Genomic DNA, 14,150 nt, shown 5'->3' with positions numbered 1-14,150 from the left:
CTCCCTTTTGGTATTCACTTGATGGCTATGCTAAACCATGAATGCATTTGATGCACTTACGTTTGTCTGAAGCATTCCAGGAAGGCGAATTTGCATTGAAACTAAAATCTTGCAGTAGTACTGTCATGTTACAAAAGACTATTGCTTGCTAAAAATACCACGGGACTTTGAACGGGCAGGCAAGTTTGTGATATGTAGCAATAAATCTTTGAGATTTTTATTTTTATTTATTATGTACTTTATTTTTATGACAACACAGCAATATTTTGCAAGACAATCACTATAAACACTGCTTTATTGGTTTATGATATCAGGACTACCCTGAGCTGTACCATCATTTTCCAAGTATTGTCTGGTATTGATATTGTATGAGCCAAAGTAGATTATATTGTCTGATATCATGTAATTTGGATGACAGCTCATTAGGCCTAGTGGTAGCTCACAGAGGTTTCCACTCTCCACATGAATTGACAGAAATAATCTACCGTCATGTGTAATCTGTCACCGATTGTGTCAGGCCCCTCGGAGAAAAGGAATGAATTGCTTGCTAATGTTACTTCTTTCTCTGGGGCCACAGCAGTTGCTTCAAATTATCACCACAATCCCACCTTGCCTTCAAGATGTTTGTTCATCCCAATTTAACCCACACTTGTTATGAAGTGTGTCACAGTTTGAACTTTCAAAATCCCAAATGGAGAAATTTATACTATTAGTCAGTCCTTACGTCCGTCCGTCCGTCTGTCTGTGTCTGTCTGTCTCTCTGTCGATCTCTGTCTCTCTCTTTTCACCTACCTATCTTTACAGCTTCCAAACTCCAGTAATCAGGGAGTGGATCTTCAACTATATGGTGTCATGTAAAATGTCAAATATTTTGATTTTATGGTGGGAGATTAGATGTGTATCAATAAGATGATACAAATATCCGAAATGCTCTTTCTCTCTCTCTCTCTCTCTCTCTCTCTCTCTCTCTCTCTCTCTCTCTCTCTCTCTCTCTCTCTCTCTCTCTCTCTCTCTCTCTCTCTGTCTCTCTCTCTCTCTCTGTCTCTCTCTCTCTCTCTCTCTCTCTCTCTCTCATTTATTTAGTATTTATTTAATGGTTGAACAAACATGCCTTTTTGGGAGTCTCTTGAAAAGTGGGACTTCATGAGAATTTTGCCAAATATGGCCAAATTAGTTTCTACGTTTTTGACGTGGGCACCTCGCACGGTCTGTGATGCACTGTGATAGGTGGAGTTAAATGAAGGCAATCTGATAAGAAGAGCTATTACGAAGAGGTCACATGCGTTTTGGTCAGTTAATGAACAACAATTAGGTAATACATAACCTTTGCCCCTGCTGGAAGTCTGCTCTGTTTCAGAGCTGAACACAAGGATCGAGCGTATAGTAACTATTTGGGATCCAAAGAGGCGGTTTGCCATAATGACCCTGATTGGTGACATTTTCTGGTTGAGCAGTGAGGTAGCACTAATAAGGTAACAGACATCACAGAAGAGAACACACACACACATAACACACACACACACACATCCACACAAACTTATTTCACGCAAGAATCGTCGATGACAAATTATTTGGTAAATCACTATGTTTCCCTCAAGTTTGGTTTCAGAGTGGAAACATTATTACGTCTGATTTAGGTCAAATCAATTTTTTGTCCTAGAAGACCGTTGTTCCCAGTTCTCATCATTTGGTCAGCACTCAGATGAAATTTGTTCAGCCTGACCAGAAGGAAAACAGTTGTAGTGTTTGTTTGAACAGACTACAGGGCACTGTTAATTTGCAAAGTTGAAAGACTCACTTGTTAGTTAGCCAAATCATGTGACAAATTGACTTTTGCCAAAGTCATTCCACACAAACACAGACTGGCCAATTACAGCACAATATAGAATATACTTTTCTGGCAGTATTTTATTGACTTAATGCAAGATGATATTTTTTGTTCATTCTGTACATAGAGACCAACATAAAGCCTTTTCAGCCATTCCTTAGTCACTTTCTTTAAAATGTTCACTTCCCTTGTCTTTTGTCGGCAAAATGGCCGTATTCAAAATGTCATGGTTTTATTATGTCTGCGATGCATAATTTGCATTCAAACCTATTTTTATGCAAGTCCAAAAGTACATTAAACTGTATTTGCCAGTCAAAATGTTTCACTCTATATTGGCAGTTACATGCTTCTGTACGTAAGCTAGACCCAGCCGATCCTGACAGAGTTCTACCGAGTAATGCCGTACCAGGTAACAAGGAAAGCTGAGTGTACTTTTTGCAACATTTTGATACATCTGTTTGTTCCTTTAAATCATTGTCATTTTAACAGCAACCCAATTGATGATTAGTCTTTGTATTTGACCCCAAATTTCCTTTTTTTCCCCCTGCCAAATCTGCTGAAATCACAGCTGGTTGACTGAGAGTTTGGAGTTCTTCGAGAGTTATGCATTTGCATTTGTAAAGGGGACTACCACAGAACTGTACTGCACGTCCAGAGCTTTAGGGGGCAGTATTTCCAAAGGCTGCGACTTGGAATAGAAACTGCTCTCTGCATGTCCTCCCACGTGAACAGGAGACTATAGGACCATGCAACAATGATTTGAACAGATGCCCTGTGATTGACAGGCGACTATTCCAGAGTGTAGTCTTCCTTTCCGGCCAAGTCCTGAACCTGAAAAGGAGAAGCGGTGATAGAAAATGGATGGGTTGATAGATTAGAACAGAATAAGATCATAGAAGCGTGTTGTTAAGCACTCACTATGCCCCAAAGGTGATGACTCGCTGATTGTTGTGCTTTGTCTTTTGATTACTAATTGGTTCCCCTCACACCAGTCATCATTCATTTCAGCCTTTGCTTTGGTCAGGATGAAATTGTAAAATTTCACACGATGCACGGTTGAGCAAAAATGTGGTTTTACTACGGAAACTGAAATGTACCACCATAAAATGATCACATAAGGTTTATAAACCAATGGTTAAAAAAAGGACATGGCTCAAGTGCATCAAATGAATCCAATTTTAAACAAGGATGCCCATTTATCTCGTCAGTGGGATAGTAACAAATGTAGAAGAGCAACAAGACAATGCACCGGAAATAATCCCATGATTTTCAGGTGTGTCTCTTCAAATATGATTATTATTTGTGCGCATTCACAACATCATCGTTTGAGTTTTGACACCGAACAAGTTGACCTATTTGTCCAAAATGTCTTCAATAATGAATGAAAACTCAAGGGGAGCTTAAAGGCCAAATGCAACTACTGATTAATTAGTCAATTGAATGAAGGCCAAGGTGAAGTTTTGCTGTAACAGCAGCTTTTATCATTACAACCGCAGCACTTTGACTTCTTTACATTTCTGGCTAGACCAACTTTTTGTGTGCAAAGTTCTTTGTTTTGGATCAGGGACCTTCCTGTGGGAGCATCGCAGCTCCACTTCAGCCCTGATATATGTATGTACCATGGAGCTTCAGCTAGGGCTACTATTATTCAAGTACCGTAATTTTCGGACTATAAGTCGCGGTTTTTTTCATAGTTTGGGTGGGGGGGCGACTTATACTCAGGAGCGACTTATATGTGTTTTTTTTTTTTCAAAAAATTTCAAAAAAAAAAATTCAAAAAAAAAAAAATGAAACCGCGATAAACGAACCGCAATGTAGCAAGGGATTACTGTAATTTGAATTTCAAGTGACGACAGCAGCGCGAAACCATCTGCGTCACTCCAATTCATTAAATCCATCAATCGTCCTTTGTCAACAATGCGTGCGCGCCGCTGACGGCTTTTGCACTTAAAAATATTCCACAGGCCCATATAACGATATATAAATTATATATCAAATAACTATTATATAAGCAATAATGTTATCAAACCATCTGTGCACTCTAAATCATTAAATCCATCGATCAAATTCCTCGTCCTTTGTCAACATCGCCGCGCGTGCGCCCTGACGCCAGCCTCGTCGTTATTCCACAGATTTACTATATAACTATATTGTAGCGTTAACAAAGTTCAAGGAAAGACGTGGGTTTGGTAAACGGCTCTTTATTTAACAAAACAAACTTACAGGCGTGTGGCGGCGTGGACGTCCAGCCACGGAAGTGGACGAGAGCTCCATACGATAGGACCGGGCGTGCGTAGAAGCCATGACCGAGCCCCATGCACCGTCCTCGGACAGCCACCCGGCTGAGCGCCGGGCCTCGACTTCCATCCACGGAGCTGAAAGGCAGCTCGGTAGAGTAGGACCGGGCGTGCGTAAAAGCATTGTCCGAGCACCATCCACCGTCCCTGGACAGCCACCCGGCCGAGCGCCGGCGCCCGACTTCAATCCACGAAAGTGAAAGTAAACTGGACGAGTGACGCGCGACAGCAGCGAGCGCGACAGCAGCGCGACGCGACGTCGCGGTCGCGCGTCAGCAGCGCGACGGTTGTTTACATAAAGGACAAAGATCGACTCGTCCAGCTTTCTTTCACTTTCGTGGATTGAAGTCGGGCGCCGGCGCTCGGCCGGGTGGCTGTCCAGGGACGGTGGATGGTGCTCGGACAATGCTTTTACGCACGCCCGGTCCTACTCTACCGAGCTGCCTTTCAGCTCCGTGGATGGAAGTCGAGGGCCGGCGCTCAGCCGGGTGGCTGTCCGAGGACGGTGCATGGGGCTCGGTCATGGCTTCTACGCACGCCCGGTCCTATCGTATGGAGCTCTCGTCCCCTTTCGTGGCTGGACGTCCACGCCGCCACACGCCTGTAAGTTTGTTTTGTTAAATAAAGAGCCGTTTACCAAACCCACGTCTTTCCTTGAACTTTGTTAACGCTACAATATATATTATCTATATATAGTAGATCTGTGGAATAACGACGAGGCTGACGTCAGGGCGCACGCGCGGCGATGTTGACAAAGGACGAGGAATTTGATCGATGGATTTAATGATTTAGAGTGCACAGATGGTTTGATAACATTATTGCTTATATAATAGTTATTTGATATATAATTTATATATCGTTATATGGGCCTGTGGAATATTTTTAAGTGCAAGAGCCGTCAGCGGCGCGCACGCATTGTTGACAAAGGACGATTGATGGATTTAATGAATTGGAGTGACGCAGATGGTTTTATTAACGTGTTATTTATGTAATAGTTTTTTGAATAACTCTGAATTTTACGTCAGGGCCGTTCTCAGCTCTTAGTTTGTGTTTATGTCACGTTAGCATAGCTATCGTTTAGCCTGTTGTTGCTCGTTCATGACTGTTCTTGGTGTTGGATTTTGTCGAATAAATTGCCCCCCAAAATGCGACTTATACTCCGGAGCGACTTATATATGTTTTTTTTCACTTTTTTGGGCATTTTATGGCTGGTGCGACTTATACTCCGGTGCGACTTATAGTCCGAAAATTACGGTAACTCAAATAATGTGATTACAGGCAGCACGGTGGAGCATGGTGGAGCACTGTGGGGCACTGCTGAGCACGTCCGCCTCACAGTTCAGAGGTGCAGGGTTGCTTTCCTGCTAGCCACGGCCAGTTTGCTTTCAGATGAGCTAAAAATCAGAGCCTATTTGAAAATGTGTTGAGGAAAATCACACGGTCAAAGTTAGGGAAAGGTCATGTCTGGATAAACTAAAACAAACCAAAAACCGACATGGCCATCCATCACCCTCAATCGCAGCCTTTGTATGTTGCTCAAGGTAGGCGCAAGGTTTTATGAGGTGCAGATCTGTCCAACATGAGCTTGATTCCCGCCGACACTGGTCTGGAATCTTTGTACAATGAAAGTGTAAATCACTTTTGAATGTTACTTTGGTTTTGCAGCCGTTACGTCCTATTCAAAGTGTCAACAGACTGTCTGTGAAATACTGTGGCAGACAGTCATTGTAAAAGTGCCTCTGGAGGAGGTGCGCTTACTCAGAAAATTGCCTCCACAGGGAAAATTTCATATGTCGAGCAATCTAGTGAACTGCCGCGAGGCTCCAGTCCGGGTCTGTGGGGTTCCAGGCCAGTGACTGATTTGCTGTCATCGCTGTCCAGCTGCTCCCACGACATGAAGGTGTGTTCCGCGCTGCAGATGTTTGTAGCCGTCTCCAGAACTCTTTAGCGTAGATTTGGAGACAGATGCTTGAGTGTAACCATACACCTGCAAACTGGAAACACATGGACCCACTCATTCACACGAGATGGTACACCTTCTTTCCTTCCTGCACACAAGCGAACGTGGCTAAAGGCTAATTGTAATTACTTTGGAAGCGCTCCCTAAAATTTGACCAAATCCATCCGCACACTTTCTATACAGGGAACAAGTATTCATACTCACACGGACAATTGAGAGTATTCAGCCTAACATTTTGTAACATGGGAGTAAGCCAGAGGACCTGAAGCAACCCCTGTGCTTGCACGGGGAGAGCGTGCCAGCTCCACACTTGAAAGCTGGAGCTCAGATACAACACCCAAATCTCAGAACCATGAGGTAGACATGCTGAACAGTAGTCCTCCATGCAGCTTTTTCCCACATATACCCTTACTTCAACACACATTTGCATTTTTTATTTTGGTTTTGGTAACACTTCTCAAAGCCGTACGATTCTCAACAAAGGAGCAACACAGAAGTGAACTAAGAAGACTCAAGTAGAAACACTGGAAGTCTCCAATTACTTTTGTCCAGTTTTGCTGTAGTGCTGTTACTGGTTCGAGTTTGGCAGGTTTCAACTTGGGATTATGAAAAAAATATCTTAGCGCAAATGATCGATCCGGGTCATTCTGCAGCCTCTGCAGAGCTTGCTCATTATCTATATGAATCAGATGTGTTGAAGCAGGCAGACATAGAAAATAAGCAGGACACCACACCCTGAGGACCAAGATTGAAGACCCTTGCATTAGTCTGGGTCACATTTAATATCAGATTTATTGTCGACAAATGTCTCATAGGTTAGGCTAAAATGAAGGCAAATGGACCATGAATTAATATGAAAGACAATTTACATACATTAGAATTGGTAAATTACTTAAAACTTTGACTTGCAGTCTTTCAACAACTTCACAAAATTCTAGATTTTGACATAAACATAAGTCAGAAACCATTGGTGCTGTTATAGCATAGCGTAATTATTCACACTTTTTAAAATGTCACTGTTGCACTGCGGCATTCGTTTTCTAAAAGACAAGCCCTTGATTATTATTATTTGGGAACATCTGATGATACTTTAATTTGGATTCCAAGTAAATATTTTAAAATCTTGCGTAAGAGTGCTTGTACAGTTAAGGTTTTAAGATGATGACAAATTCTCCAAAATATGATTTTTCTTAACAAGGCAATTTTTGTTTTGAAGGATGACCAGCAGCATGGAACCGATTCTATCTGACTTTGGAAGTTCCACTCTATTTGCTTATGAAGCAGATTTCTGCAGACAAAACAGGCCTGTTGTTGAGACGTGTGTACATGCTTCACGCACATCCACGTCCACATGAATTCCCTCACGTGGGTAGACAAATGCGAACACGTATACCCATCTGGAGGTGGAAATCGGCGCGGAACAGCTTGTCAAAGATTGAAAGAAAGACTGTTCTATAAATATTCACCTTTGCATACAGACAAAAAGATGATGAGGAGGAAGAGGATTAGAAAAATGCGGCGTACGGTAATATCAAATTTTACCGGGTCTGGACAGCAGAACTGTCTGGCATGGAAAGCAAGGCTGATTAGTATGTATTAAAAAAACATCTAAAAAATGAAAATAAAACACACACACACACACAGTTGCTGGGATTTGATCACACCCAACGTGTTTTGGTGGAGACGTCAGTAGCACCAGCAGTGAAAAGACGCAGTCGACAAATGTCACGCATTTACCGCAATTAGCAAGCGGATCAATTTCAATTATTTCTTCCACCTTCTAATATGGTGCGACGTAGAGGGGGAAAAAAGAAAAAATCACAGTGGTGGAAGTGTGTTGTAATAGTGCAGGTAAAATGATCTTGTGGTAAAAGGCATGAGGCTTCAACACCCTAGAGCAACTTTTGATTGTTCTTATTGATCGGGGTTGGATTCGGAGGCTTTGCTGGCAAATAGGAATGGCGGCGAAAGGAGAAGCGAGGACGTTTTTAAATGCATGAAAAACTGCATATTTTCAGAGGCGGTGAGTCAAAGAAAGAAGCTATATGAATTCTGGTTTCCCCTTGTCAATTTTAGAATATTCTTCTCAAATGCAAATAACCAATGTCAAATATTTTGAGATGGTCATCTGAATATACATTCCTGGTCCTTTTATTATTAAAGGTGTCCAAACCACAGATAATACTCAACTTCAGACGTTAATTCCGGAATTCTTGTCAGGTTGGGCCTCGATGGAACTAATTCGTTAGCGCACAGTTCCACCTAATTGGGTTTGATTAAAATAGGTTGAGAAATGTTTTTCTTTAAAGAGCCATTTCTCGTTTTATAAACTCCTCTGAAGGCCATTCTAAAATGATTAATATTCAGTGACAACGGAAATCTCAATATCTTTTTCTTTTTTTTTTTTACCTATGAAATGTAAAGAATACCTTCAAATAAGGTTGGTAGAATTTAGGCTTTAAATCTATACTGAAGTGATGACATCAAGGATACTTTACCTCAGGCTCTTCTTGAATGAGGACCAGCGGCATTCAGACAAATGCATGGCCTTGCGGACAGTTCTAACTTACAAAACATAACTGCAGGGTTGCTCCATTATTGTAATTAAAGGAAAATCACAGGAGGAGGAAATGCTCTGTAATTTATATTCACTGACAACGGACACTTCAGAACAGCAAGTAGATGTTCAATTTACATGTTATTTTCAGCTAAACCCCTCCATAAAATAATTTCAGAGTAAAACAACGCAGAGGCAATGGCCTGCAAGACTAGACATAATCACATCCCTGCTTGGTCCCAATTTCAATCAGCATTTTTAGCTTCTCAATTCTAGTTTGCAAGCAAAAAAATAAATAGAAATTAAGACAATAAAGTGAAGACTCGAGTTCTGTCGCACGGTGGTATTTCAGGCTACGGAAAAAAAAATCCTCTCTGCCAGTGTGCTTACCAGCTCACATTTGCAGACCTTGGCCAAACATTGAAACCTGTGCTTGGTCTTGGCCCAGTGCAGCTGTGGCACTTGCATGGTGGGAATAGTTTGCAAGTAGTACTCAATAATACTTCTTAATATGCATGGGAGCAATTCAGCACTCTGTTTCCATTTTGCATCTGTAAGTACTGTAAGCAGGCTGTAGATGTTTGAAATCCTGAGCTGTAACCTGGCTTTTTAGAAAAAGAAGAAATTTTAAATCAATTCAGGTGAGAGACTAATTTCAGTCAGCGCAGTCACCTGTCGCTGCAAGCAGCTCTGCCTCCTCTTCATTCAAGGTGACTCTCGCTTTGCTCTCCGGGATGAACTAGAGAGGCTTGAACTCAAGCACAGGATTCCTTCAGGTTATCTGATTCCTGGTTTGAACCATATCTGCTCTCGAGCCTTGATCTCAAAGGAAGGCTTGGCGGCCATGTCGGATTCTTGAACGCGAAGTGATGTTAATATGTTGAAAAATAACCCCAAGAGAAGCTCATCAGACATTATTTGAGTATCAAATCAGCTATTCCAACACTTCTCCTTGCAACACTCGTGGTGGGTGATTTCTGGACATTCGTTTTTTTTTTTTTGACAGTCTGAGCCGAAAGCACGACTTGCACTGCAATTCTTTGAGGAGCTGCGGGAGCATGACGATTGCGGAATCACGCTCTGCAGGCAATAAGTCGGATGTTTGTTGGCGTTTATGCCAAGCTATTCCCGCCGTCCCTTTAAGGCACAGGTGGTCATAGTAGAATGGCCAAAGTGACTCCCTTGACTGCATCAGTTGCTGTTACCACATCAAATAAGACTAAACAAGACTTTATCAGCTGCAGCATGTAACTGTTGCATCCTGGACTTTTGGGAAACTTTTTACATATGTTCATGTTACCTTGCAAAACACCTTTTTACCCTACTTATTGATTCTCTCAAAAGAAACAACCAGCATTATTTACAGCTCTGCACCTTTCTGGCATCGTACTCTAGCTGTGCACAACACGTAGTTTCCAAACATTGGTGATGTAATGAGCGGTGTTGTACTGATCGATGATGGAGGATGTCCACAAATCAGTTGTTAGTGACACACTGGCGTTTCATTTTCCATGATATTTTCACACAGGCTGTCTTTGGTTTATTATGTTCCATAGCGTGTTGTAAAAAGGGGCATCATTGCCATGCTAAAAAAATAAATAAAAGCAATCTTCGGAAACTTTCTTCATGTCAACTATCTTTGGGAATAAAGTTTATCACCAAATTGTTGATTTTCAGGCGTTTTATGAAGTCGCCAAATAAGAGCTGACAAGCAAGTAGCTGGAGAAAACCCACAAAAGTACAGGGTGGACATACAAACTCCACACAGGAGTTAAACCAAGAATCAAACCACAGAACAGTGAGGCAAACGTCCTAACCACCAGGCATACACAAATATATTTGACCTAGCATGTAAATGGTCATGTAATCCATCAGTGGCAATTTTTTACTGCGCTGCGATATCACAGCCATGTCGAGTAAATCCTGAAACACCAACATGTGTTTATTGAATGATTACAATATCGAAAACAACACGACTCAAACAGTTGCAAAAACGTTCCTGATCCCTCGTCATTATGTCTGAGTGGATTTACTTTGGGTTTTATTTTACAGTGGCTTATTCCTTTAGTACTTGCATGAAAGTAATTTTTTTACATTATGAAAGTGTACAGGTGACAGGGAATTAATGAACAAAAGTCCTCATATCTGCAGAACTATATAAATGGTAGGAAGAGGAAACTGGCACCATTTGAAAGCCACATTTATGAAGTTTTTTTTGTAATGCAAATGATTTTTTCAGATCCAGTTATGGCGTTCACTCGACCAGAAAGGGTGTTTTGCAAAAACTGAATCGTGCGACCAAAAGTGCTCACACTGAACATTTTTGAACATTCCATAAAAAAACTTGGGATTGCAAGCATTCAGAATATATCTTATGTGTTTTTAATAAAAACTATTGAAATATAAAAACTTTTTATATTTCAATAGTTTTTAAGAAGTTCAATGTCAAAGTGTAACGTAATTTTCGGACTATAAGTCGCTCCGGAGTATAAGTCGCACCAGCCATAAAATGCCCAAAAATGTGAAAAAAACCATATATAAGTCGCTCCGGAGTATAAGTCGCATTTTGGGGGGCAATTTATTCGACAAAATCCAACACCAAGAACAGACATGAACGAGCAACAACAGGCTAAACGATACGGTATGCTAACGTGACAAACACAAACGAGGAGCTGAGAACGGGCCTGACGTAACATTCAGTTATTTTAAAAAAACTATTACATAAATAACACGTTTATAAAACCATCTGTGTCACTCCAATTCATTAAATCCATCGATCGTCCTTTGTCAACAATGCCGTGTGCCGCGCCGCAGTTCAAATTATTCCACAGGCCCATACAACGATATATAAACTATATTTTAAATAACTATCACATAAACAACAATATTATCAAACCATTTGTGTCACTCCAAATCATTAAATCCATCGATCAAATTTCTCGTCCTTTATGTCAGTGGTCCCCAACCACCGGGCCGCGGACCGGTACCGGTCCGTGGGTCACTTGGTACCGGGCCGCCAAGCCGCACAGAAAAAAAAAAAAATTATCGACGATCGATTAATTCAGGTCAAGACACTCGTCCCGGTCACGTGACATGTTTCCCCAGTCGAGCCCGCAAAGCTAATATGTGGCGACAGGCTAACTAACCAGGCAATGAAGCATTCAAAACTGCTTCAACGCATGGAGACCAAGCATCCTGCAATAAAAGACAAACCTTAATCACTTCGGGTGTCATTGTCTCCGATTACGTCTAGATGGGACCGGCTCGTTTCTGAGAAACAAACTCAGTGCTCCCACTAATTCAACGTAATGGTGAGTTTTATTTTTGTCATTTGTACTTGTTTTTATGTCAGTCGTATCATTTTATTTCATCGTATTTATATATTTATTATAAATGTATTATTTATTTATTTATATAAATGTATTATTTATTTATATAAATGCCGGTCCGCGAAAATATTTCTGACATGTAACCGGTCCGTGGCGCAAAAAAGGTTGGGGACCACTGCTTTATGTCATCCTGGTGACAGAGGACATGTCCAGAGGATATGGCGCTTTAAAGTGTTAATAACTTTATTTGATTTTTCCTCTCTATTTTTCATGTTTTGAATATGTTCAAGATAAAGATATCAAAGCATGTGAAGTGATCAACTATACTAAAAATAACATGTGAAGTGGTCAACTATACTTGTAAGTCATGTGTTAATGATCAAGTAAAAATTTGTGAAAAAAAACATATATAAGTCGCTCCTGAGTATAAGTCGCCCCCCCACCCAAACCATGAAAACAAACGCGACTTATAGTCCGAAAATTACGGTACTTTTGTACTTCACATTCTTTCCAATGGCAACATTTGTTTGTTTGTCATTGGATGTTTAATAATTTTCAGATGCTTTGCAAGAAACACAAAACCTGGGAATTGATGTCTTTATTTACATAAATTAGTTCCCAGAACAGAAAATACTTTCATAGAGTCTTTTCACATCCATTAAATTTCCAAGTTTGTATATTGATGATGCCCACGTAAGTAACATAAGCCAACCCTTTCACTTTGCCCGCCCTTGCAGTGTCCACTTGCACAATGAGAACAAGAAGGTTATTACACTCACAATTACTTTTTGTATAGCAGCCAGAGGTCTAAAGGAATTGTCTTTTGAGAATTGGCTGATAATTCCCTTTTAAGAGCAAGGCCATGTTTTATACTGTAGTTCCAGAGCTAAGAAATAAAGTGAGAGTTTGACAAACGGCGATGGAGAGCATGATTGTGGTGTCAAGGTTTGTCTTATGCACTCTCGGCTGGACGCTGCTGCAGGACACCGAAGAATCAGGGCATCTGTCGGCCACGTCCAAGTAAAATGTTGCTCTATTGTCTCTCCGGCTTGCCCCCACCCCCTTTTTTCCTAGTATTGATTAGAAATAATGGTCCTCTCGCAGACACTTGAGGAGAGTGCTGTTAAAGGGCTGTATGCTCCGGCAACTCTCCAAACACTGACTCACAATAAGACCTTCTGTTGGTATCCTTAACTACGTATCACACATACACATATAGAGACGTCGCTGGATAGCTGAGAGCTCAATTCTGTCTGTAGCTCAATTTTGGCATGTCTTGATCACAGCAACAACGATTGTACGTACAAATGTACACATTGGCATCCGTTAAGGGTCCAACTACCTAGACACAAAAATAGAAACGCAATTGCTGTATAAGTCGAGGAGAAGGCGAGAGTAGCTGCACGATTCGTGAACTGTCTCCATTCTTTGTAGCAGGCGTGGAGTGCATCCCCGCAGTCTTTAGTGTCCACTGTCGAGCAAGCGAAACAACAGAAGGCTGATGGCAACGGGATGCAGGAGCCCGAGAGGGGTCGCTGCATTTGGGAGGCTGCTGGACGGCAGGCTGGACTGGTCCACCAGGAGTTCATTTCCCATGGCCTGGGTTGGGAGGAAGACAGAATTAATTACAACGTAGACTCCAAAGTTGAGCTTCTTCTGGAAACATAGGTCTCAAACGTTAGCAGTTCAAACCATCAAATGTCAGCATGAGGTCAGAATTGTCTTCACAAGTGTATTTTGCTTCTGCTTCGTCTTTTTTCTGTTGCTACCACAGAACGGTACTCGTAATGCAGTGCTTCTCAATTATTTTCTGTTGTTTTCGGACAAAGAAGACCGAGTGTGATATTAATTAGTGTGAAGGTCTTCATACTTATGTTATTCTACACCATTAACTCTATTCTTCTTCTTCTATTTTATTCTCCTCACTTTTTTGTCCTGCTACTACTTCCACATAATTCATCCAATTCACTTTATTTCACTTTTGCCATATTCCAAATATTCACGTGAGGAGCACTTGCATTTTTCTCATTCCAAAAATGTTCATATGTCAGCTCCCTCAGCCACTTGTGTCTTGTCCAGGTGTTCCTCGGTGTTTCGTCAATTTGTTTGTATTTAGTTTCCTCCGTTCTGTTCAGTCTCGGTTGGGTCATAGTCCTTTAACCTGTGAGTCATGGAATGT

At 41.3% G+C, this 14,150-nt stretch overlaps 1 protein-coding gene across 1 annotated transcript in view; it reads right to left on the bottom strand.

The window, feature by feature from the left end:
- Positions 1-12,554: 12,554 nt before the first annotated feature.
- The window catches only part of gfra4b (GDNF family receptor alpha 4b), a 34,907-nt gene continuing 33,311 nt past the window's right edge, over positions 12,555-14,150 (bottom strand). The window contains exon 8 of the mRNA XM_037262358.1: positions 12,555-13,570. Within this exon, the coding sequence (XP_037118253.1) occupies positions 13,433-13,570 (138 nt within the window). The 3' untranslated portion in view covers positions 12,555-13,432. The remainder of the gene's footprint in view (positions 13,571-14,150) is intronic.

Source organism: Syngnathus acus, chromosome 10, assembly GCF_901709675.1.
Source record: "Syngnathus acus chromosome 10, fSynAcu1.2, whole genome shotgun sequence".
NCBI lineage: Eukaryota > Metazoa > Chordata > Actinopteri > Syngnathiformes > Syngnathidae > Syngnathus > Syngnathus acus.
The sequence above is the reverse complement of the archived record's forward strand: the minus strand, read 5'-3'. Positions and strand labels throughout refer to the sequence as shown.